General features: G+C 41.6%; 1 protein-coding gene across 3 annotated transcripts in view; it reads right to left on the bottom strand.

Moving 5' to 3' along the window:
- Positions 1–3,855: 3,855 nt before the first annotated feature.
- Positions 3,856–25,568, bottom strand: part of ANKRD33B (ankyrin repeat domain 33B) — a 42,960-nt gene continuing 21,247 nt past the window's right edge. Inside the window, exons 2-6 of one of the 3 annotated variants that reach the window (XM_079299606.1) lie at positions 19,611–19,740; positions 13,909–14,049; positions 6,719–7,269; positions 4,323–4,431; positions 3,856–3,975 (exon numbers count right to left, since the gene is read on the bottom strand). In XM_079299606.1, the coding sequence (XP_079155732.1) occupies positions 4,366–4,431; positions 6,719–7,269; positions 13,909–14,049; positions 19,611–19,740 (888 nt within the window). In that variant the 3' untranslated portion in view covers positions 3,856–3,975; positions 4,323–4,365. Of the gene's footprint in view, positions 3,976–4,211; positions 4,432–6,207; positions 7,270–13,908; positions 14,050–19,610; positions 19,741–25,568 lie in introns of those variants that run through there. The other 2 variants (XM_079299605.1, XM_079299604.1) reach the window with 2 other exon arrangements.

Raw genomic sequence — 25,568 nt, forward strand, 5'->3', positions numbered from 1 at the left:
GAATTAAAGATTAAGCCACTGTTTCACTTGGTGGAAAGAGAGCAGTTCTCTGTGGAGGATGGTGACAATGCAGCTCTTACCCAGTGCTGCATGTGGGGGTTTAGATTTCCCCAAATCCAAATGACAGAGCAAAGCTGCAGTGTGCTGCTGGGATGGTGTGAAGGGAAGGATCCCTGGCAGCTGTGAGCCATGTTAATTAAAGTGACACTGGTAATTAGCTGAAGGTGAGCACAAGGCACTGAGCAGCTCCAGGAGATGCCATTGAGTGCTGTGGGTGAGGAAAACCATGAGTAAGAGGGCAACAGGAACCTGCTTGGAAAACAGGAGCTGCAAGGAAAGCAGCAGGGGTGGGCACAGAGCCCAGGTCAGAGACTTCCCCGGGTCACAGGTGTGGCAGGGCAGCCCTCTCTGCTGGAAACAGCACGCTTCAGCTGCCACAGCCCTCTGCATGGAAACTGGTTTCAGGATGAATGATTTATATCTCTGTAGCCACAAACTGGTTCTGGTTGGTCAAATGAATATCAGCCCGATTGAAACCAACCCAAGAGAGGCTGTGCATGTTAGTTCAGCTTAACTTTTCAGTTAAAACAGCTCAGCTGGGGAGGTTTTTTGGTGTTGTTTTTCAATACAGACCAGACCTCACCATGGTAGTTGGCTATCTCTCCTTTGGACAGCTGACATACAGCACCTTTTCCTTGGCTTTCTCTGAGCACAGTATCCTAGTTGTTCATGCAAATCCTGGGATAATTGACAGTATTTAAGGCTCATAGGTGGGCAAATTGCTGGGCAAGGGATTACCCTAGAACGTGGAGGATGCAGTTTGAGTGTGCACCCAGAAGTGTCCATCAGTCACCATGACCGAGATGGCCACCAACACACAGCAGAGCCTGGTTCTTGTGGCTCAGCCTGTGGAACCCAACACTTTCTCCTAGCAAAGAGCAGGTGCAGGTTCTCATGAGGGCTGGAAACCCTTCAGAAGCCTAAAAAAGCTCTTGCAGAAGACCTGGGAAACCACAGGCAAACACTGCTCATTGTGCCTGTGAACATAAAAAAAAAAGCATAATGCAGTTAATCATAGAAAAATAAACCCCACATTTTTCAAAAGCCACAAGTGAGAAATTGATCATGTAAAATACCCACAAAGTGTGTTCTATGAACATGTTAGTGTAATTTCTGTTCGCTAAGCAAATTTTTGAGACCAAAACAAAGTTTAGTTTAATATGGCTGGTGTGTTTGTTTCTATTGCTCACCAAAAAAATGTTTTATTTCACTCATATGAATACACTTCAGGAGGCTGCAACTGCAGCTTTTTGAAAAGGATACCAGGCAGTCAAAGACCACATTTCCCTTGCACAGAAGTTGGGTAAGTGCTGCGTGACTATTCCACTACACTTCCCTGGGAAAGCAGCCAAGCTGATAATGCAGCACGTCTGCTTCCAGTACAACTATGTTTGTATTTCTTTTGAAACACCACTTCACCTTGGTTTGGAACAGAACTTTTAGAGGGGCCATTACTTAAATTCCCCATTTACTTATTGATTTGTGTCCCATTAACAGTCTCACACAAAAATGCAGAGCACCCCCACACTACTGGCTTCTGCAAAAAGCTGCCTTCAGTATAGTGGCAGCAAACACAAGGAAACCTTAACTCCCTGCTGCTGCATGTAGTGTGAAAGTAAATATTTTATCGCCTTTGTCAGCAGAAAGCTGAGCAGAGACACTCAGGAAGCACCTCTGGTGGTTAGCACCACTCTGAGCTATTTCATTTACTGTGGCACCAAGAGTACAAACCCCATTGGCACGCGCACACACACGGAGCAGAGGTGTTCCAGCCCCTCCTGATCCACACTTACAGGAGCTCACTGCACTCCAGTGCTGAGTGCACCCAGGATGGCACCCAGCTTGTGCACATCTGCCTCTGGAGGGTTTCTGTTCATTTTCTGTGTTTGGGAGGAAAGCAGCACACTGCCATTCATGTGGGAAGCTGCTGCAAAGAGGAGGGGAAAATGAACCACCTGAACCCATTTTCACAATCTCTCCTGTTTCCCTGAGAGACTACTGAAACAGAAGCATTTGGCCCACTAATTATCCACAAACCTGTGCACAGTTTTATAGATGTAAAAGCATGCTGCAACCATTGTAAATTCAAATGTGCCAAGAGAAGTGGAAAATTTAAACCTGACTAGGCAAAATTAATGTGCATAATAACTTTAATTATCCAATGAAGTACAGTTTTCACATAGGCCCCTGCCTCTTCCCATGGAAGTGCTCCATGGTGTTCAGTGAAAAGGCAGCTGGTCTGTTTTCCCTTTGTAGCCTCCATAATATACCCCAAATTATTTGTTCCTCTTACAGAACAATTATTTTAATACTGGCTTTTTGAGAGATGGTCATCATTAACATATATAAGTGCTCCACATTATCACCAGGAGTTAAGAGGCTTTTTATATGTATATGTGTCAATAATGTATGTTAAAAAATTAAAATTACACGTGTGTCTTACATATGTATCTCATTATTACTTTATATATGAATTATGTTTATGTCTGCCTGTGTTATTACCTGTAGGTAGTTTTATAGGTATGGTTAAGTGTAACACCATGTATAATTAAAATAACTTAATGATATAGGTGTTTATATAGGTGGGGAACTGATTTGGAGCATCCAGTTTACCAAGTCTGGGATATCCTTATTTAGGATATTTAGCACATCTCAGTCTCAGCATGGATTTGGCTGATATCATTTATACTTCCCAGTGATCAGCAGCTCCACAGCCAAGGCCAAAACGGTCCAGGGTTCCCAAAATTTTTCCATAAATCCTGTATTTAGCTGCACGTAGGAATTATTCAAACAGAAGAAAATTCCTTTTCTCTAGAATGAGATCAGTTGAGCCTTCTAATTTTCCAGGCTTCTTTTTTAATACTGGGACTGGGTGATGGGGAAGGTGGTGCCTTCCAGGAGGAAGGCTACTGGGAACCCCCATGCTGAAGCTCTTCCTCACCAGAGCTGACAGCACAATATAATTTTAGAGAATGTTGGGAGGCAGTTGGAATTTCACCTTCCACTGCCACTGTTGTTAAATCCCTGTTAGTGCAGTTACTGCAGCACTAAATCAGCCATGGGGCTGGGAGCTTCCTGGGAGCATTGTGGTGAGATGAGAGAAGGAATGGCTGTGATGGCAGACACAGCCCCTGCTCCACTTACACCAATCCACAACATTCTTCCCACTAGTGTGCCACACTACAGCCTGGCACTGAAGGCAGCTAGAACACCTCCCTCTGCTCTAGGAATTAATGTCCCTTTTCCCTCTGAGGAGCATCTTCCTGCAGCAGCACCTTTCCTTCCCTCAGAGCTCCAGTTGTCAGGAATGCTGCCAAGGGTTTGCTTGCTCTGTTTCAGGAGGTAAACTGCACTGCTTGAGTGACCAGGAGCAACCTGAAGTGCAGCCACTGTTGGGGGATTTCATAGTTATGGATCTCTTGGGGGAAAAAATCCACAACAAAACATAGATCATACCACTCTATTTGTGCTGAAGTCCAACAGAAATCAAATGCCCCTTGGCAGCAGCAGCTCAAGGAGGCAGATGGCTGAAAGCAAGCCAGGTGTGCCTCCTCCTCCACTGTGCTCTGTTTTCCACAGGTTCAGGAAGTGTTTTTGGGAGTTTTCCCCACTGCAGCCTCCAGACAGGTAAGACAAATAGCAAGTGAGGGGTGCAGCCTTTGGGGTGAGGAGAGTGATGAAGAGGGGAAGATAGCTGGAGAGCAGAGAGGCAGCAGGGGAGGAAGGCAATGAGGACACAGAGACCTGTGACCTGCACTGCCAACACTAGCAAGTGCAAAGCTTTTACACAGATGACCCAAGTGGAGTCACACTCCCTGCAAGGATACAGGGAGGACACCTGCTTGCAGCAGAGCAACATGGACACAGGCCAGCAAAGCAATGACCTCTCTCTCCAGCAAGATGACCAGTGAAAACCTGATGGGTAACAAAAGTAATAGTTTTCCTTAACTCCTAGGGGAAAATTCACAAGGAGCAGAAGTTAACGCACAATCACTCCTTCCAGAGAAAACAAACTGCTTTCAGGTGATGCTGATGAGTCCTTTGGTGAAAATGAATGGCTTTTAGATCCACTGGAAGTGAAAGGCAGCACCCCCAAACCCCTATGAAGAATGAGGGTGCCAAATCAGTTTAACAGCTTCTGCCTCTTTTAATGGAAATATCACATTTATGCACATAAACACAGTAAAGTACAAAGGATTAGAAAACAGACCTAATTCCCAGCCCCTAATTCTAACATACTTTATGTTAATCCCTGAGAGCACCTGTCAATTGTCGGTCTCTTGCAGGTGGTACTGAAGTGCAAATTCAAGTGCTCAGCTGCAGCACAGGTTGCTTTTCAGAACCAAATCTGAGTGCTAAATCTTCAAAACCCTGGGTTGGCAGTAAACAAAAATTAACAATTAAACCATTCAATCCAGTGTACCAATTTGAAATCTATCTTGATACCTTTGTCAGCCAAAAGATTGTCTTCCTGCTTTCCAAAGAAATGAGTTCAGCTTGTATTCTACTCACCCCAAAGCCATTGCAAAATTAGTGCCTATGAATTGCACAGCACTGATGCACTTGCAGATTAAAATGCTCTTCATATTCCCAGGACTGGGCAGGTGTATTGGCAGGTGCATATTCCTGCATCCCTGACCTAGGAGGCTACCTGGCAGTGCAGTCTGGCCAGCACAGAAGTACAAAGAACAGGCTGCATGGAAAAATCCTTGTTTCCCACATCTGTCCTAACCTCTGTCAGACCCTGCAGACAGGAATTGGCAGTGCTGATCTGACATTAGTTTTCAATCAACTGAATTTATTTCTCCCATGACTTGCACAGTTTCATTACAAATTCAATGGGACTGTGACCAGCCTTTGTGCAGTGGAAATAAAGGATGGAAAAGTTTTCCCTCTCTTTGAGGGGAGAAACTGGTGACAGCAGCAGCAGCTGGGGTCTGCCTGGGCTCCAGTACAGCAACACCTTCAGGAGGACACACTGTAGCACATTTGAGTTCAAACATGTGCAGAGCCTGATCAAAATTTTGCCCTGACCATGTGCTCTATGCTGTTTGCTCTACTTCTATGAGTGTGGTTTTTCTTCAGCAAGCAGCAGGTCCCCTTTCCAGGATTTGCCAGGGCTTGCTGTTCAGGCTGACTGCTGGTGCAACCAGAGGAAGCCTCAATGTGGAGCACAAAAACCTGCAGCTACCCGTGGGAACTGCCACTTGGAGATGCACTTCCATACTAGGGAAGGTTTTCTCCCAGTGTAGAGACAGAAAGGTGAGGTACTGTCTTCTTTGGGCACCAAAGCTTACAGTGACATCTGGCCACCTCAGTGGCTGACCAGGTGTTCACAGCGTGCAGCTGCGCTTGACACCTGGGAAAGTTTCTTGAACTGCTGAAAACTGCATAATATTCTTGTCCTGGCTATATTCTGGAAAGACTCACAATAAACCTGGTGAGTTTATTAAAAAGAAATTTAAATATCAACCTAAAAAATATATCCACTGTACTTCACCATCTCCCTTATTTCACAGTTAAAAGCAATGACAAAAAATTCCCTGAGACTAAAGAGGAGACAACAGATAATGGATAAAGGGAAATCTAGCAGGGGAGGCAAATCTTAGGCGATGGTGGCAACCATAAATTGTCTCATCTTCTATGATTCCTCAAAGAAACCAGTCCCTGCACCTGATTTATACTTGCAGAAGATGTGAATACCTCCACTGCAGAGAGATTTCATACTAAGCCCTTTTTTAGATTCAACAGAGCAAATAATAGCATTAAGAACTCCAACCATACAGACTGTATAGACCTGTAGGGTTTAATACCTGTACTTAAAATCTGTTCACTGGAATAGAAATAAAGTGCTTAGTATATTCAAAACAATTGTAGATCTGGATTTTCACTGCCAACCAACACTGTGTAAATTTTAAATTTTACTATAAACCTTTGCAATACGTCTACCTAAGGAAGGAGAGGAAGGAATGTCTAGTGTGAAAAACACAACTCCTTAATTTTGTCCATTACAAAATGGACAAACACAGAATACGATCCTTTCAAACATGCCTTTCAAGTTGTTTCACAGTCATTCACCAGGAGCTGGTAAAACAGGAATCCACAAGAGGACTGCACCACTTAGAACATCCCAGCAACAGCAGATTGGTAAACCTAGTAAGTCTTCCAGCTCCAAACACGTTCCTGCTCCACCACCAGACGTGCTGTGGCACAGCCCTTGCTGTATTTCTGCTCCGTAGAGGCCATGGCTCCGTATTCCAGCTCCATGAGCAGTGGGATGCCCGAAGGCATTCAGTCTGTTATCTTCCAGGATAACAAGACTAGCGGCTCCAGAACCTTCTCAGCAGCTGCCTTCGGATCAGGTCCTGCTCTGGGCAGGAGACACCTGCCTCGGCCTTGGAGCCTCCGCTGCTCTGTTCTTCTCCTGCTCCTCGGCCTTCCTGCGCTCCTCCTTCAGCTCCTTGTACCTCCATTTGGGAATCTGCAGGTAGGGGTCGTCCTTGGCGCTGCTCCTCCTCCGGGCCTTCTCCGGCTGGAAGGTGGGCGGGGGCGCCTTGCTGACCCGGACTTTGGGGATGACGAAGCCGGGCCGGACGCTGCTGCGCCGGAGCAGGTGGAGCGGCAGCAGGCTGGATTTCCTCGTGGCCACAGTACCCACCTGGGACACGGCCACGCTGATGGGCTGCAGGCTGGCCCGGCGCTCCCTCTTCTTGGGAACCAGCGTGACTCTGGAGTTCTGGAAGAGCTTCTCGTAGCTGCTGACGTGATCTTTGTCTTGCGACCGGATCTCCTCCGCTCTCTGCTTCCTAAGGATTTCCTGCACAGCCAGCCTGCGTTTCCCCACGCAGGGCGGGCTGCCTGGGCACACGGAACGGCACGCCAGAGCCACGAAGGGACTCCCCAGGCTCGTTGTCACCTTCACCATGTGGTCCAGGACCCCGTCCTCCTCTGGGCCGTAGAAGGAGCGGAACGAGACAGCTGCCCTTACGCACTCAGAAATCTTCTGCAAGCAGCTTTTTGGCTCTGCAGCCTTGGCAAGCAGTTCCTTCATTTTTGGCCATTCTGGTTTATATTGATCAGAAAACTGTTCTGGGCATGGCCTGTCCATCAGCTTCTGCATGATGAAGGCAGACTCCGATCTTCCTGTGAAACAAGCCCATTCCCATGAAGTCAGTCCGCGGCTTGGGTCAGTTGCATGAACATTCGCCCCTCAAAAGAAAAACGAAAACAATTAGTGTTAACTAATTAAACCACCTACATTTCTGTTCCTGTGATCAGAGGTTATTCTGGCAGATCCCTGCAAGAAAATGTCCCACAAAATACACAATAATATTTGTGTCCAAATGAATATGCAATAAGGTCAGATCTGGTTCCTGACTTTATGAACTCCTTATTTATTTAAAACAAAGTAAAGGACATGTAGACTGCATATATAAAATTATCTTGAAATTACAAATAATGAAATAATGAATTTCACCAGCATTTAATCTTGACTGCCATTTTAGTATCCATTCGCTTGAACTCACAAGGAAAGTGTTACAGATATGGAAAGAAACAATTCTCTACACAGAAATCCTTCCCCATATAAAATAGTGGACTTTGTACTGGTCAATTCCACTTGGAAAAAAGGTCTTAGGCTAATGATCACAAGTTCCATGAAAATATCCACTCACTGCTCACTAGGGTAAAAACAGCAAATGAAATACAATTAATTTCTTTAAAAGCATTAAAAATAAAAAAGTTTAAAAAAAGGGGGGGGTGGGGAAATAGAGGAAGCAACAAATCAGCAATTCCTGCTCTCTTAGGTCTGAAAGGACCCCATAGAATCAGGAAATGTTGAGAAGATGGTAACTAGGGTGATCATATATAAGGGAAGTTTCCATAAATGTCAAAAAGTGGAAATGGGTGAGATGGACCTTCAGTCTGAGCCCAGAAGAGCTGTTCTCATCTACCTAAGATTACCAGCCCTAAGGAAATGAAGTAATTGTTTGCCAAAATACTCTGTTATTGCCAAGTATACCAGCCACAAGAGGTGGGTGGGATACAGGCTACACAGCAGAGGCTTAGATATTTAAATTGTTATGTCCAGGAAGGACATTATTTCTAGTAGTCTATCCTCTTCCCATTCCCAGTTTGTGATCTTTATCTCTCCAATTTTGACATCTGTCCCCATCACCATTTTTTTCATATATTTCTGCATCATTTTCCATCTTTGCATTCCTTTTGATCTCTCCATCTTCCTGCAAGACCCCACACCTTGGCTTTTGCCCTTGCTCCTCATTATTTTGTTTTCAAGTAGAGTTACACTCCTCCAGGGCACTTTGATGCTTGAAGAGAGGGTACAAGAGTAACAGGAGGAGCAGACATCCTAGTCTGCTCTGTGGTATCCTTTATAATTTCTTTAGTACTGTATCCACATTCCATGGCAACCAGAAAATCGCAGGGAAGTCCTCCCGTGATATGGGTGGACTGTGGGCATTTGTCAATGAAGGTGGCATGTACCCAATCCTGCTCACAGAGAAGAGCTCTGTAAAGGACACAGGAAGCTCAGTTCAAAGTGCACCTGTGTAAGAATTGCTATAGAACAATGAGCAGCAGCAAGTGGTTTTGGAAGCTGAAGCCAGCAGGATGCTGTTGCAAATACCCAGCAGATTACAGCTGGTGAATTTAAAGGATACAAAAGACCTGTCCAAAAACTGGCTTGATGGCACCAGTTAAAAAGAATCTCAGAGACTTGTCAAGGACTTGACAATTGGCACCATATCCTGTGCCTTGCATCCAAGTGGTCCTGGGCACACCACCTGGGCACACACATCTTGATGTTTTACAGTACATGGGTGTGAAGGTGAATGAATGAAAGCAACAGCAGGCAGGCAGGTTCTTAAGCTGAAAATCCTTTGGTTTGTATTCTCCCTTTCAACTTTGACTGATCTCAGGGGGAGCTCTGCACACTCCAGTCTGCAGACTGTGCAGCAGATCTGCACCACATTTCCTGGGACAGGCACGGGCACTTTGCCCAGCTGCCTTCAACATACTGAGCTCTGCAATATTCAGTCATGGTTTACTCATATCTCTGGCCCTGCAGATAATTTCTGGGTTTCCGAAAGAGTTTAAAGCTGGAATACAAAGGACATTTGATTTATTGAAGGGCTTCTTTACCAGATGAAGGATCATTTTCAAACAGCCAACAGATCTTGACCTACACAGATCTTGCCTCAAAAGTGACAGTCTATCCCATTGCTTTGCAAGGAGATATCCAGAGATCTGAGGGAAAGACCAGAAAATACCATGACATTTTTCTTTACAATAGATTATCTTGGAGACAGCATTTCAAAATAAAATAAGGAGGACTTGATATAAGGAGAAGCAATCACAAACCAGTTTGTGATGGGTTCAGTATAACCTTTCCCACAAATTATGTATTGTCATTACAGGAAAATAAAGGCAAAAAGAGAACAAAGGGAAAGTGATAAAGATCTCAACTTTATTAAGATAATTCATAAGTCTCTGAGAAAATCCCTAAAGGGAAAATGCTGGTGACACAGATCAAGGAAGAGACACCCTAAGCAAAACAGTTGATACAGTTTAAGTGCACTTGAAATTAAATTTGCAGAAAGGACCACTCAGAGCATCAGGGCACTGCAGGGAGTCAAGCATGGGGCCTGGACTGGAAGGCAGAAAGCAGCCAAAGAGGAGGAAGAGTCAATCAAATCAAAGAGTCCAGAGAGAGCTGTGGATTTGAAGAAAGGATTGCCAGATCTCAGAGGCAGAATGGTTTTATGAAGTTCATGACTGCAGAAATTACAGATAAATCAGTGAGGGGAGGGGGAAAGACATACCAACACCTGCCCTCCTGCTTCACTAACCTGTTTTTGAACCTTCCTACCCAAAAGTTCCTATCTTTGAATCTCTCTTGTCTCAGGCTAGCCTCTTTCCCTGGTCCCTTCTTAACACTTGCCTGAATTTGAACTCCTTTCCAAAAGAGCTGACTGTGACTGTGGCAAATTATGTGGAAGTTGTTTCCTTGATGTACATGTAACAGGCAAGGAATTTATACAGGAAAAACAGCAGCTGAAGGAATTGTCTTCAAATACAAAATTTAATTCTCAGCTTGTAAACAAGTAAGAGGTATAGACAGCTGCTCACCATTATCTTCAAGAAAATATCATTCCAGTTCTTATATGGTGCAGCTGGGAGAATTTGGAGCAGAGTAGATGAAGAAGAAGAGTGTGAGAAAGTGCTCGGTGTAGGCTCCCCATCTTTGCTTGGGAGCTGCTCTCTTGTCTGGGCTATGCCTTTGCCTGGCCATGTGCCCTGCTGGTCTGGACCCTGACCCACAGACTTAATTGCTTGTTTGACCTCAGACCCACCTTGTCTTTCTGAACTTGCCCTTGTCATCACGGGCTTTCCAGGCAATCACTGCAGTGCTGCCAGAACCAGATTATTGTAACCAGCCCTGCCTCGTTCTTTAAAGGAGCACCTTTATTGATGTTGATGAGCTGGTGCTGTCACCCTTGGCTCACCTTCCCTGGAGGACTAGCCCCTTCTTTCTGACAGATGGGTCCCCAGGTGTTTTGGAAACTCTATCTCAGAAAACAATACTACAGGGTATTGAAATCCCAGCCTTTCAACAGAAATCAGTATTTGTACCTTGTATCACAAAATGTCTTCTAAGGCATGGTTTGCCATAGTTTTATTGATTTTCTGTATAAATCGGGAGACATTCCTGAACAAACTTGTCATTCAGCAGAATGCCTTATCTGGGATACACGAGTGATCATGTCCCTTCATAAATGTGATAGCAGTCTTATTGAAATAATTGTCATTTCAGTGTAACTATAACCTGCAAGTTTTCTTTCAGGAATGCTGCACTTGCCACTTGCTTTGCTTTTCCTGGAAGTTTCCCTGAAGATCATTTTCAGCACAATTTATTTGAATACACATGCTCCTTCAGGATATAATATCTTATTTTATTAAGACTTCATGTCCTTTTGAGATGGAGAGCTAGCATCTTGAGTTGAAAGACAGGGGCTGAGGAGGCTCAGGCATTTGTTACCAGCCTAATTCATGGATGGTGTTTAAAGCCCAATCTCCAGATCCAGGGCCACTCCAACAACGTTGCTAAAGCAGCACTGAGTTTGCACTGGAGATTTCAGCAGGGCTTGACACGTGAATAACAACCAGCATTTCTGGCAGGCTCTCCTGATAAGTGCTGGCAGCAGCACGGAGCTGGCAGAGCATCCGCCTGTGACAAACTGCCGGGGGAGACCGGGGCCTTCACCCTTCACAAACAGCAAACCCATGTTCCAAGGGCTCCCTCTGGAAGAGCAATGCTATGGCCAAGTGTCTCAGGGTGCCCTAATCTTGTAGTGATTGACCTTGGCCCCCCACCACGAACTCAGATTTCAGAAAGAGCAGTCACTCTGGCAATCCAGCTCTGGCCATCTGTCACACGTTGCTGTTACCTCTTTCTCCATCTGACTGTGCTGAATCCATGCTAAGGCAGCTATAGGAAGGTGAGTTATTTTGTTTTGCTGACCTCCTGCATTGCCATAAGTAGCTGGCCATCAGCAGAGGTCTTATCCAAGCCACTGAACACATACTGAGTTTAAAAACCTCCTGGCTGTAACTTTTTTCTAAACACACCTAACGGGTTTGTAGCTGTGCCAAGTAGACCCACAGCCGATTATGGGTGTTTCCCCTCTCTGTTGTCATGCATTTTTACATTTTAATATTGAATTTTGCTGTCTTATTTGTGAAATCGATTTTTTCACCAAATTTTTAATAACTTTTACCTTCTTCAGCTCACTAGTACTTCAATGCTAGCACCCACTCAGTGTCCCTTAAATCCCAAACTACTTCTAAATCCATTCTGATGGAAAATTTCCTTCCTTCCCTCCCTCCATTTCACTAGACTGTGCAATGCTAAAAAATACTCAGATATTAAAATTGATGCAGGCAATTTACCACACTTTCTTTGTGGCCCCTTTTTTGAGCTGAAAATGTGAGGAACTGCAAGTACTCTCTGAAACTGCAATTTAGAAAATCAAAAGTATATTAACTTGCCAGATCTTTAGTTGGTGGATGATCTTTGGTATCCTGACTGTCTCTGATGCAAAAAAAGGCTGATAAAACTTTCTGTAGGCAAACTTAAGATGGAGGATAAAAAAGCCATTTTCTGGCTGTCTAAAGGTTTGTTCTCTCCAGTATTCTGTTTTCTTATGAATCATGGAAACAAGAATTGGTTATTCAGATGCCAGAGGCAGCACAGCACTGAACTTTGATAAGGATGCTTTTAGTATAAGAATCAGAATAACAAGTACAGAGTTATTTACATAGCTGAAAGGTTGTAAAACATTTTCTAGTGACCTAAACAGAAAGAACAAGCTTGCCTCAGATGTCTAGTTGTAATAAGAGGTCATGACACCATAAGGCCAATTTGACAAGTCAGAAAACCATAGAATTGGAGTTTCATTTTAAGTGTTGATTTATGACACTCACTGGAAAATTCTGAACTAGCATCTGCATGAAGTATGTGTAAATTCAGAAAGTGCATCTGTTTCTAGCAGTGTTTGAGCTCTGACAGTAGTTTCATGATTTTTTGTCATAAAAATTTAAAATAAATAAATGATCCAATTCCTAAGTCTTTTTTCCAGAGTAAGAGGCTATAGAACCTAGCAGAAAATAACACACCAGTTACTACATCATGTTTTCTGTGCCATGTCAATGTCCAGAAACTGCATATTATGAAATGAAGGATTGTAATATCACTATGCTTGATAAAATCCTGCAGATTATTAATTATTAATTACTAATCCTCAGATTATTAGGGTTTACACTCTTGCAAAATCACTGAAAGGAACTCCTTATTCTCAATGAAATGGACCTGTAGAACTCTTGATCTAGACAGAAACAATATTCATATGCTATTTGTTATTATTTCCACAATATTTAATTTGTGTCATGTATTTGCAACTGAAAAACAAGAATATATATTAATACAAGCTAATTATTTAATCATTATCTAATAGTTTATATACCAATTACTTAATATTAAAAAAACATACAATGTTGTGGCTGAAAGATGCTATATGTTTGCACTTCTCTTGTAGAGGCTGTTGCCCCTCAAGGGACTTTCTGAGTCTCCTCTCCAGGACCCCTTCACCTTGCAATGCAATACAGCTGGAAATTTAACAGCAGACAGGAGCCAAGAGCAAGAAACATAATTCCTGTTCTCAGATGAGAGACAGGTGGGCAGAGAGAGACCTGCTCACTCCCACAGCTCCCTCCTTGCAGCAGACACAGACTTGATGGTGCCCTGTTGTCCATAAACCTGGAGACCAAACTCAGAGCTCTAAAGACATTAACCAAAAAAATGAGTCACCAAATTTCCCACCAGTGTTCCCTGGTGGGATGTGGCCCCTACCCCCAACACTCCTGACAGGAGCTGGAGCCATCAGAGCTTTCCAGTCCCCACCACAGTTCAAGGCAGAAAGAGAGGTCTGGCTGCGGTCCCACCCTGGCACTGCCTGTCACACACAGAGATGGCAGCAGGTGACCTGCATGGCTTTGCCACCTATGTACTGGATTTCATTAACTCCTGTTCCACAAATTTTGATGGTCCTGCTCCCCTGACTCTCCTGGGACAACAATCTCACCCTCTAGAAGAGCTGCTGGGTGAGTTTGAGGAAACTGAGTGCTCCTGCAGCACGTACCTTGACTATGGCTTATTTAAAAGCTGCACCCATTTCCAGGGAGGGCTGTACCACAGTTCTCAGAGCAAACATCCCAAGAGTAGTTTCTTGGTAGTTGCTAGATGGTGACAAAGAAGAAAAGCACTTTGCATACCTGCCATCATCAAGGCTTTCACACATTCCGTTCGGCCCTGCATTGCAGATTTCATCAGGGCTGTGAATCCAAACGCATTCCTCTTCTCAATATCAAGCCCGGGAAAATAGTTCAACAAATAGTTTGTAATGGTTATGTGCCCTTTAAAGAAATAAAAAAGCAGATAAAATTTGTTGTACAATGCAGGTGCTGTCTCAAGCATAAACCAAATATTTACTCCTGCAGGTCTGATAACTGGAAAATGCAGATAATTAATAAGCTATCTTTTCTTTGTGTCCTCTTTCACTCATTGCAGGTCATCAGGTTAAGGGATTAAGTGGCCTTGACTTGTACCACAATACTGGGATAGGAGGTGGAAAACCTGGGTTCCCACCTTCTTTCAAACTGCTCTCCTTTCTGAAAAGTCAGTTTAAGGTAAGGGAATAATTGAAGACCAGAAATGGTCACTCTGAAGTGGCAAGGAGCCCCAGTTTCTTGACCCAGTGAGCAGCACTGTAGAGGGAATCCCTACAGCTTATGGAAGGAAGGTCCATCACTAGGGGCAACTGATTGCAGAGGTTCAGCTTTTTTCCTCCCCTGGTAAATCTGAGCCTCAAAATCATGGTGCTTCCTTAAAAATTGCTGACTGCACATAGTTGGTCCAGCCAATAATGGTATCAAACCATGCCAGGCCTGATACAAAAGAAGGGAATATTTTGTGTAGGATCCCACATTTTTATTTTTCCAGCTGACAGCGTAAAGCCACTTGCCTACTCTCCTGCAGTTGGAAAATGGGATTGATATTCAGTTTTTGTAGTAAAATCAATTATTTAAGTTCTGTTTCTAAAGGCAACTGCTGTTGCCATTCATGTGCCTTGTATGCCAGGACAACTGGCATACAGTTAAGGCTGTATTGAAGAGCTGAGCACATCTCTGGCTAAATGGTTGGAAGACCAATGAAGATACCGAATCTTCATAATTGGACTATCAGATGAATATCTAGTGCCATTATGACTCATTCAAAACAGTTTTCCCTTCACATGTCAATCACTTTATGATGCTTTGATGCTCCATAAAATAATGCCGTCTGTCAGGCAGCTGAAACAATCACAATTTAATTAGTAGGAGCTGTAAAAATATTCTCTCATCTCACTCTGCAGACCAGCTGACTATTCTGTAATGCATGCCATTCAAATTCATCTAGAAATGTTACTGAAGCAGATTATAGTTCATACAGGACAATTTTTAAAGTCTATAGCACCACATCTGTTGTAGATTTCATCAGAGACCACTTTGTGCCAACACAATCCTCCATTCACTTTGAAAAGCAAGTTAAGAACATCTTTACCAATTAATTTGTGCTGCAGGTGCTACTCTTTCTCTCCTATAATTTTTTGACTCTGTTACCTTACTGCATAACTGTAGACTCCCATGAAACCTGAGCAGATGTAGAGATCAGATGAGCAACTCCAGAGCCAGAGAAAACCAAATAAAAATCTCCCTGTACCTTGTGCACTCTGATGAGAGTGAAATATAAAGATACAGCAAACCACAACAAGCTGAACAAAGCAAAAGTGAACTGGGTTCAGGGCAGGATCAAGTGACCTGGTCCTGCTTACTCAATACAGAGGTCTCAGCTTTACTGATTCTATGGCATTAAATCAAATCCTAGCAAGGAATCAGTTGCTACTGGCAGAATCTTTGGGCCCAGATTGTTTAGCAGGACATGCTCTGATTCAGTGATGTAGAACATGTGTCTTCATGAAGGTTTTGGAACAAAACCTGCGTTTTGACCACAGAAAACTGAGACAAACTGAAACAAGCAGAAATGATAAGATGGAAGATTTTTCAACATCACTAAAGATGTTCTTCCCTTTGCCAAAAGCATAATTACAGTAAGAGAAGTTTTGCAAATCTGGGCTGATCTGAAGAATTAATCCTGAAAGACCTTGCTTAACCAAAACTCTCCAGGGGACCAGAAATGGCCTCAAATGAGACAGAAAAGAAAAATATCAGCAGTAAAATAAGAAAGAAAATTAAGAAGTTTGTGATTCCCAGAAGTTTTGTGTCTCAGGGATCCCTGAAAAACACTTCAGTTTTAATCTGGAGGATCTTCTGTCCTCTGAGGTTTGCTTCAGATTTCCAGTTCAAACAGATATCAAATTCAAAGTAAAACTCAGAGCTGCCAAGTCTTAGTTCAATCCCTGTCATATTCTTTTGATTTGATGCCATGAGGTTTACTTTGGTTCTCCTGTGTCTGCGTGAACAAGCAGCCTGCACCTAAATTGCAAACTGGATGAGCCTCCTGTGATGTAAAATCTGCTGTGAAAGCTGGATGCAGCCCTAAAATAAACGAGCCTGGGCTCAGCCCATTTGGTGGTACTGAATTCAAAGCAGGCTCTTGCTCTTTGTAAGCCAGATCTGCTTCCTACCAGAGCTGGCATGCTAAGGGTTCACTTCTCCCTGAGAGCCACATTCAGAGATCAGCACAGATGTCTGTAATAGCTTAATTCACTTAATTGCTGCCACAAAGGAAAGGCCTATAATGATGACAATATTACCTAATAATCTGTGTAATACAGGCAGAAGGATAAACTGCAGATTAAGGAAGACCCCCCTTGTCAAATAACATTACACTCCTGAATTGTACCTGCAAAATGCCTCTGCTTGGCCTGCAGGTGTTGAATGCCTTCTCACAGATGGATGGAACCAAGGACACCCAGAAGGCTTTATCTTCTGGGTGTTTTAGGTGTTTGTGTTCTCATGTCTTTCTTAATAAACAGAAACTGGGATAACTTCCAATTTTGTGTTCCCAGCTCTACAGCCTTGCCCCAAACTGGCAGCTGTAACATAAAACATCTATACTTTGCAAGTGAATGCAACTCCCTCTGAACACCAGGGCATGCCAATTACTATACACTGATGTAGCTATGTCTCCCTCAGCAGTAGAACTGAGAAAAAAAAAGTTATTTTCCTTCTTATCACTATTTCTTTAAAAATCACTCTCCTTCCTCTGTTTCTTTCCACTTGTTATTTCAATCACTTGTTTGTATTGATGTCCCATTTTTTTCCTGCATTGTCCTTGTAATGATGTTTAATGATTTTGCTTCTGTTTCAATAGCATCACCACCCATTTCTGGGCACCACCTGCTGCAGACTGCACTGCATTTACAGTTCTGGAAGAACAGGGATATAGGAAATAAGAAATATTGAGAAAGCAGGCAAACAGACCAATTTTCAAATGTGAAATTTACACACAAAGCGAAGCACTTTGTGGTTATTTTTCTGTACTAAGAAACTTGTTAAGAAAATACTGCTTTTCACTGATTCCTCCAATCTGTCTTTCTCTGGTCAGCCCATGCAGAAAATTTCAGCCTTAGATACTTTTGTTGGAGAATGAGAATCTGAAAATCAAAACTGAATGAGGAACTGAATTCACTCATCTTCTGATACTCTAGTTGCTCTTTAATTTAATCCTATTTAATTCAAGCTGATGCTCATATTTGAGCTTAATATCTGGGTGGTCATGGAACAGCATAGGCAAATGTGGATTTTAAACTCCTCAGCACAAGTGAAGAGACCTCTCTCTCATCCCTTTTGGTATCCACACCTCATAATACAGGTGCAGACACTGAAACACCTGTTCCTCAGGACCACATCTTTTCCCCCATCCAGCTCCATACATGGTAGCCCACCCGGTCAGTGGATCAAAACAAAAAGGGCAGCACTTTCTGAAACCTTCAAATACCACCTTATAAATACCTCAAATAATGTGGATTTGCTATTAGGCTTTCCACAGGTAAACCCATAGTTTTGGTATAAATAACAGTGATCTCAGAATAATTTATTTTGCAAAAATGTGATTACTTTCACAGCCTAAAGTTACTGCCCCCTGCCAATAAATTAATTCCCCACTAAAGTCAAGCTTGCATAAGCTTTGCTTTCAGGTCTTTATAATACACTGCTCATTGTTACTACTTAACATCCAGCAATAATTAAGCAGCATCTATTGCACTCTGGTTGCAATGTTAGCCTCACAGTAATCTCTATTAACACTGCAGCAGTATCTTGTGATAATTAATAAAATAACTGATGCAAACAATGTAGCTCAAGATTAGCACAGGCAGGGGAAAATATCCAGGTTGTTGGGGGTTTGTATATGCTGTTGGTGACTACAGCCATTTCCAGCCTCTTTTGGGATCAATGGCAAGTACTGGCAGAGAGTCAGTACCTCTGACTGACAGCCAGAGGTCAATGCAGTCAGTGTCAACTTGCTAGATTAATTCTGAGCTCATTATCTTGAGAATTAAAGGTCAAGAAGGAGGCAGTGTTACACTTATTTTAGTCCAAATTTATATTAGGGCAGATAAATAAGATTAGTGTTTTGGAAGACTTTTCCACCCTCTTTGGAAAGCTACTGTACTCATGACTGCTATGTGGTCACAGTTCTTCCTTCCAGTATTCAAGACCCATCTTGCAGGAACCTTTGCAGAGTTCACTTTTTGGTACAACACAAAGCAAGGTTAGGTACTACCTGGAAATGCCCAGTGACACTGTTGCTAAATTGACATAGAAACCAGAGTGCTCCAATCTTTAGATGTGGCGTGTAATGTCCATTGATATTCCCTGATGGAAATTGGTTCCCTTCAGGCAGCCAGTGTCTGGGAGTGAGGACTATGCCCCATGAACTCCCACAAACACCCCAGACCCTTCCCCAGCCAGCAGACACGATCAAGAGCAGCTGTGCCTTTCCTTGTAAAGTGGCCGCCTTTGCAGAGTGCGCCTGAAGGATGCAAAGGAAACCAGAGATGCAGAGCTTGGCAGACCCTGGAACAACTTTTAGACTACAAAGTGATGGCATTCTTCCTTGGAGAAATTTTTTCCTGATTTACATGCTTTAGCACTTTGTTAACACTTGTTAGAGGAAACTAAAGCTTCCCTTAAAGATTAAAGCGCAGCCCTTCAGTTTAAAGAGAAATAATCAAGTGATTGTTTTCTAAGTGAACACTGGAAGCGAGGAATTCTCCTGGGAACTTCTCTTACATCTAAGTGATCTGTTACACTTGTTCACTGAATATTACCATGATGGGTGGGATAAAAGAAAACCTTGTGCTAAACTCCAGCCTGCATCAGTATTAACATGGTCGATCTTCATATCAGCTGTTACAAAAGAATCCTTGGCAAATAAGAAATCCTGCTGAGGTTTTTTGCTTTTCAGCTATGGAGTGGATGAAGAATGTCTTAGCATATAAGGTGTTTCTTAATGATGACACATTTTCCTAAAGTCATCAATTTCCACAGACCCTCTGAGCTAAGTGCAGCAAGCATGGGAGAAAAGCACTAATGCAGCACATTACACGTCCACAGTGCCCAATTGATGCTTGTGAGAGCAAACATTGGGAAATCAGCTTAAAGGAACAAAGCACTGTAATACTGCACACTTGGGAGGAGATTTTTCTTTATTTTAAAGTTAAAATAATTAATGCATCTACTAAAAATGTATGGCTTCTGCTGCCTTAATCTGCTGGATAAATACTACTGTAGATTAATTAGTTCTAAGAAAATCGGGACAAACCTACTTGGGAATGTGTTTGGCTAGAATTATTTTACACAGAATACTTTGTTTCAGGGCTTTGAAAAAAATATAAATCCTAAAATAAAGTAGCTCAAACACACACTCCTCCCAAGACCCTGCAAGTAAGAGGTGATACAGAGAGCCTTACCTGCCTGTGCAGCTGTAATTAGAGCTGTGTTCCCTTCGTTGTCCTGCCAGTTCACATCAAGGTGAGGGCATTGTGCTAAGGCTATTACAATATCCACATAACCCTGGTAACAGGCAACAATGAGACCATTCTGTAAGTAAAATATAAAGAGAGAGTTAGGTTTGTCAGACTGAGAAAAGTTCACTGAAGAAGCTTACTAGACAGCTGTTTCATTTTTATTTTAATTTTTTCCAGACAGAAGAACTGAAAAAGTACCAGCCCAACTAGTGATCAGCTCCAGGCAAAATGTTCAGATCCAAAACAATTCTTTTTATCTCTGCCCTTTGGCAAGTAATGTTTGATACTCCTCAGAAATACCTAAGAGAGTAGGTATTACATTATGCTACATGCAAAGTAACTGTTTATAAATGGCTTATGCTTATATGGCTATATACTCTATACTCAAATGAGAATAAATCTGATTTTATTATATAATAAAATGAACCCAGCAGGTAAGATGAACTGGATCTGCTCTGAATATTAATTCTCTGAAAAACAACTACTTGGTCCATGAAGGGAAGTAGTAGACGGGAGTTGTGTTCATACTGTCTATCTATCTTTAAATATCTTTAAATAATTCTAATTTCCCATTAGAACTATACCTCCTATTTTGCAGTCGTAAATAAAATTAAATTGCTTTTAGAGGTCCTGTTTAATGTGTTTTATGACAGCTGGAGGCTGTAAAATTTCCAGGAGGAAGTCAAGCCAGGAGGCAAACCTTGTAACTATGCCTGGTACCCAGAGAGTGTTTCACTCCACAGCAGCAAACTGACAACTTCCCTAAAATGCAGCAAAATACACTTGTCATTAATTAAATGGAACCACAGTGCTTAATCCTGGCTGCTCTCTTGACCACTAGGATTAAAGCCATTATCTCCAGTCTTCAGGATTCCTTGGGCAGCCCCTGTTCATCAGCCTGGGGCTGGTGGGTGCTGAGGAGGGCAGGCTCAGATAAATCAGTGCTCCCTGTGCTCCTCGGTGTGCCTGAGCTCAGCCTGAGCATCACTGCAGAAAAGATGGGGCAGACACAAATCCCAAACTGCCTGGTAACCCTGCCTGCCTGAAATGCACTCACACAAGAGACCTGCAAGGAGAACCCGGTTATGGAAACAGAATGGCCCACCCTGACTCCTCCATCATTTTTCTCTTGCCTACAAATTCTCTTTATTTCTTTTCCCCATTGCTGAGATATTCACCAGATGACAACGGTGGCTTCTGATTTATTGTCATCTAACTAGTTATTTATTTATTCAGTGTCCTGTTTCACTGTCATTCTGTGTGGTTCTGTTGGCTGAGGTGGCAAACACCTTCATTGAGATACAGGAGTGATATCTATTCTTTAGGCTGTTCACAGGCTATGTAGGTTATTTCTCAATTACATCTTTCAATAAAATAATTACTCTGCTTTCTTTTGTTCTCATTTCACTCTTGCCCTCAGCATGAAGCAACACCTACCACTGCTTTATAAAGAGCATCCTAATTTCCTTGTGAAGAACCTGTAATACTTCAAAGCCTTCTATTGAAATTGTACAGAGGATTCTGCCAAAAGTCATATATTTTAGGTTTTGGGGTTGTTTTTTTACTAAAGTAGGTACTTTCCTGGTAGGATTGTTCAGATTAATCCAAGTTTTACTGTAATGTAATAGTTTTTAGCTTTTAAGAACAAAAATATTAATGTTCATTTTGTAAGGACTTCAGCATTATTTCAATTCTTCAATAATTTAATTTTTCACCCAATGATCAGGATATAGCTCATCACAACTCCAAAAGCTGGGCAGATTTAAAACACCACACAGTCATTCAGAAAAATGTCCATTACTTATGATAGCAGAAAATTAACTTTACAATTGTTTGGAGATCAAAATCTTTTGACAATAAGAAGAGAGATTCTATTGTTTGTTGAAAAAACAATGGCATTTTTGAAGATAGTTTCAAAAAAGGCTATAAAAATAACTAAAATTAGCTATCATCTCTAATGAAAAAAAAAAAAATCTGCTTCACCCAATATCTGGAGGATATTTTCACAGTATATTGTGTGTACTAAAAATAGGTACCAGATGCTTAAAATAAGTCTAGTTTTTTGTTATCTTTGCTAAAGAGTAAAGGTAAAATATTGTAAAAATATAATAAATATTGTAAAAAAATTAATAGCAAACATTAGTTTGGGTTTGGTTTTTTTGCAAGAGGTTTTTGCATTACAGTATTGAGGGAATCTGTACTATTTTTAGTGAGTACCTCCATTAGATAGGAACTAATGCATTAACACTGGCATTCTGATTTCAGAAGATACGAGACGGGAATTATCTTCAAATCAATCAAACTCACTCACCATTCTGATTTTAAAAACCAGAAGGATTACTTAGGTGTCAACATTTTCTGAAGTTTATTTTCCAAAGATGTTATCAAAGACTGCCTGCTTAAGGATAAAGAAAGGCAACAGAGAGCAGGAGCTTTCTGAGGGATTACATGATGCAGCAGCACGGAAAATCATCCTTGAAGAATGGTTTTACAAATCTGAAGTGGGCCAGATAAGAGTGTGAGAACCCAATATTGGGTGGAGTGTACACCCAGCAGCCCCTGGTTGAGAAGCAAAACAAGCAATGGCATGGGGACATAAAAACAAGTTCCTTCTGTAAAGCTGATGTGTTTTTTTCACCCATTGCAGGTGTATGGGGAGGTGGGTGAGACAGACTGCTTGCTGAGGAACTGCTTCCCTTTGCATAACCCTTCCAAACATGTCAGACACTGAAATGGAACTCTGGATTTGATGGTTATTTCCCAATTCCTCATGAAATGATACAATGATAATTTGTGTTATTAGGTTCCTTTCATTTTCCTTTTTTTTTTCTCCTTAGCATCCATTTCTGACCCTGTCCATATCCTGCCTCCTGAAAGCTAATACAAACAGATCATCCAGCATGTGCAACCAGTCAATATCAAAGTGAATTGTTAGTCTGGAATCTTCAAGTTCACATATCAATAAATACTATTGTATATTAAAAACTCTTTCAACAGTCTCAGTTAATAAGTGACACAAAATCACCTCCAGCAAATTGCCTTTTGAAGTGATCAGTAAGGCAGTAGCCTGTTTCACAGCAGTCTGCAGGAAAATACAGCTGTGCACTTAATGTCTTTTCAAAATCTAAAAATGAATGAGTTTTAGTTAGAAAATACTGAACCTGAACAATCTGGCTACCCTGAGAAGAGAGATGATATTAATATTCTACCCAAGGCATCCATTATTCTCTTCCTCATATGAAAGGCCACAGTGCAATTATGAAATGGTCAGTGTACATTAAAAAAAGTATTTTTAAAATTGAATATTACCATTATTTTTGTCAGTAAGATCAATTCTCAGAAGTATTCACTACTTTTGAAGGCTTAGGTAAAAGGAAGATTGATATTCTTATAAGTATGTCCTCTGCCTAAAAGGACTTTTCTCCTCCAACAGCGTTCTTTCCCCTCTCTTCCCTTCTCTGTGTCCTCAAACACCACTTATTTTAAACAATACTAAAACTCAAACTATTCCCATTAATATACAGTAATGAACATCACCATTAGGAGTGTAACTGTACATATGTCACAGCATGCAAGTACAGTATCCCTTTTCCAAGGAAGCCCTGACTTTCTCTCTCCCCATCAGTGGCCAGGGTTGCTGCCCACCATTCTCCCAGACCAATGAAACAGATCCTCTGTGCATGAGACCTAAAATATGAAACAAGGTTTGCTACAGATACTATTTCATTTTTTAAATACTGTGCACAGGCTCTGTGTGACAAACAAGAAAGTGTGAGTCATTCATCACACCAACTGCATTAACATTTACTGTCATTTTTCCATAGAAGGGGAGGCTGAAAGTCAGCTTAGTAATGGGGTTTTTTCCAAGCAGAAGCCACAATACTTCCAGGTATTGGAGGCTCTATCTTTCCTCTGTGGAATATTTGGCATTTCACAGAGCTTTCCCACAGTTTTTTCATAGTATATGATATATCTGATTTTTTTTTTTTTTTTGTATAACCAGTACAGTTTTGAAAGGTCCCCCTTTTGTTTTGAAGTGACAGCAAAATTAAAATTTTTTAGAATATATGACAAAACAGTCTCAGATAAACTACTTGCTTTCCATGTATTCTAAATAAAATATAACTATTTTTCTTATTTTCTCCTCACAGTACACAAATTAACATAACAGGCATGAGACTAGCTGAAGTAGATCAGATGTTGCAACATCTTCCTCAAGCAGTGAATCTTCTGATTCTGTTTAAAAGGATAATTCTTCACGTGCCTTTGATTTCATGCAAGACTGGAATAGTGCTGCCACTATGAAAATAAACTCTGTTTTGCTCAGCTGTGTTGGCTAATGACAAATTAACATGTCTGGTTAACTGAGGTCATAGATATCTCAGGGGACAATTTTATAAATCAGATATTATGACAAAATTACTGATGTAAGCCTATTTGTATGCTAGATCATTACAGATAATAGAGACCACAAGAAGTACTCAAGGATCAATATTAACTCAAGCTGAATAACAAGCAAATCACAAACAGCATGCAATTAATTATGCTTTCTAAAAGTTCTCTTCAGGCAACCTATTTACCACCAAGACACTGAAAATGGAAACACCTTTTTATAGTTTTTCTGCCAATTACCCCAGACAAAAATGAGTCTGGCAAAAGGCTAAATTGGTATTACCCATTGCTCTCCACCAGCATTGTGATAACTGTCCACTTTGTTTTGCATGCATCTGTAATGTACTAATGACAAGTCTGCAAGGCTGCTTTACTAGCAGTGATTAAAACCACATGCAATTGAATTAAATGAGATAATGATTCATTGTAATCCATAATCACATGCAAGGACAACAATGAAAATTAAGTCTAAGTTAAAAATGTATTATAGAACAATATCAAATTATAAAACAATATCAAAAGTAGTAGAAATAAAAGAACAAAGTAGCCCAAAGCCCAATCCTATATACGAAATCAAGCTCAAGTGACATTGCCCCTGCCAGTGCCTCAACACTGAAGGCCCAAAATTGCCACCTTTGCTTTGTAGCATTATGAGCATCTACAGATCCATTTCCCAGTATGGACTGCATTCCACTACACAGAAATACAGTCCAGTCTGTGGACACACAGATGATGACCCATCATTCTTCTGCTCCAGTTTTTGGGGTATGTTCAGCTTCACTCATTTTATAAACACCTCTTCAATCAGTCAGGTCACCTGTCTTTAAGTAAGGGTGTATGTATCATCTCTGCAGAAATCCTTATTTAATCTATTCTAATCCAGATCCCCATGATCACCTCTAAAAATAGTCCCAGGAAAGTTCATTTTACTACGCCTGCAAAGCTTGCATTACACAACGAAGAGAACCCGTGCTGCTTGTGTAATAAAGCAGACAACAGGAAAAGGTATTAAAAATAGTGGCACTTTCCTTATTTACTAACAGGCACGTTGTCTGAATTGGTTTCAGCATCACTGGTGATATAAGCAGCTGGCAGAAACCTCAGAAGTAACTGCTAAGAGCCATGAGGGACTTACAAGGCAAATAAATACGTGCTGTGTAGTCAGAGATATTCCAGTGGGTGGGATATAGAAGAAATATGTGAGAGATGCTTAAGAGATATTGGCCATTCTCTGTTTTATAATAATATCAAGATACATAACAAAAGCAAACAATGCAGTTGGAAATCTAAATCCCATGAGCTGATGGGTACTTAAGGGCTGTTCACTGTTCCACAGGAGGCTGGAACATGTGTCCAGCTCCTGCACTGCCCCAAATTTACCAGCCATCTAGCTGCCTTTTTGGGACAGCTTTCTTGACCAAAGAAAGGGAGAGGACAGCTGAAGAGATGATGTATGCAATCAGTCCAAAATAAGGCTTTGCAATGTATACAAGATCTCTGGTCCCAGCA

The sequence above is a fragment of the Erithacus rubecula genome (assembly GCF_903797595.1).
Source record: "Erithacus rubecula genome assembly, chromosome: 3".
NCBI classification, from domain to species: Eukaryota; Metazoa; Chordata; class Aves; order Passeriformes; family Muscicapidae; genus Erithacus; species Erithacus rubecula.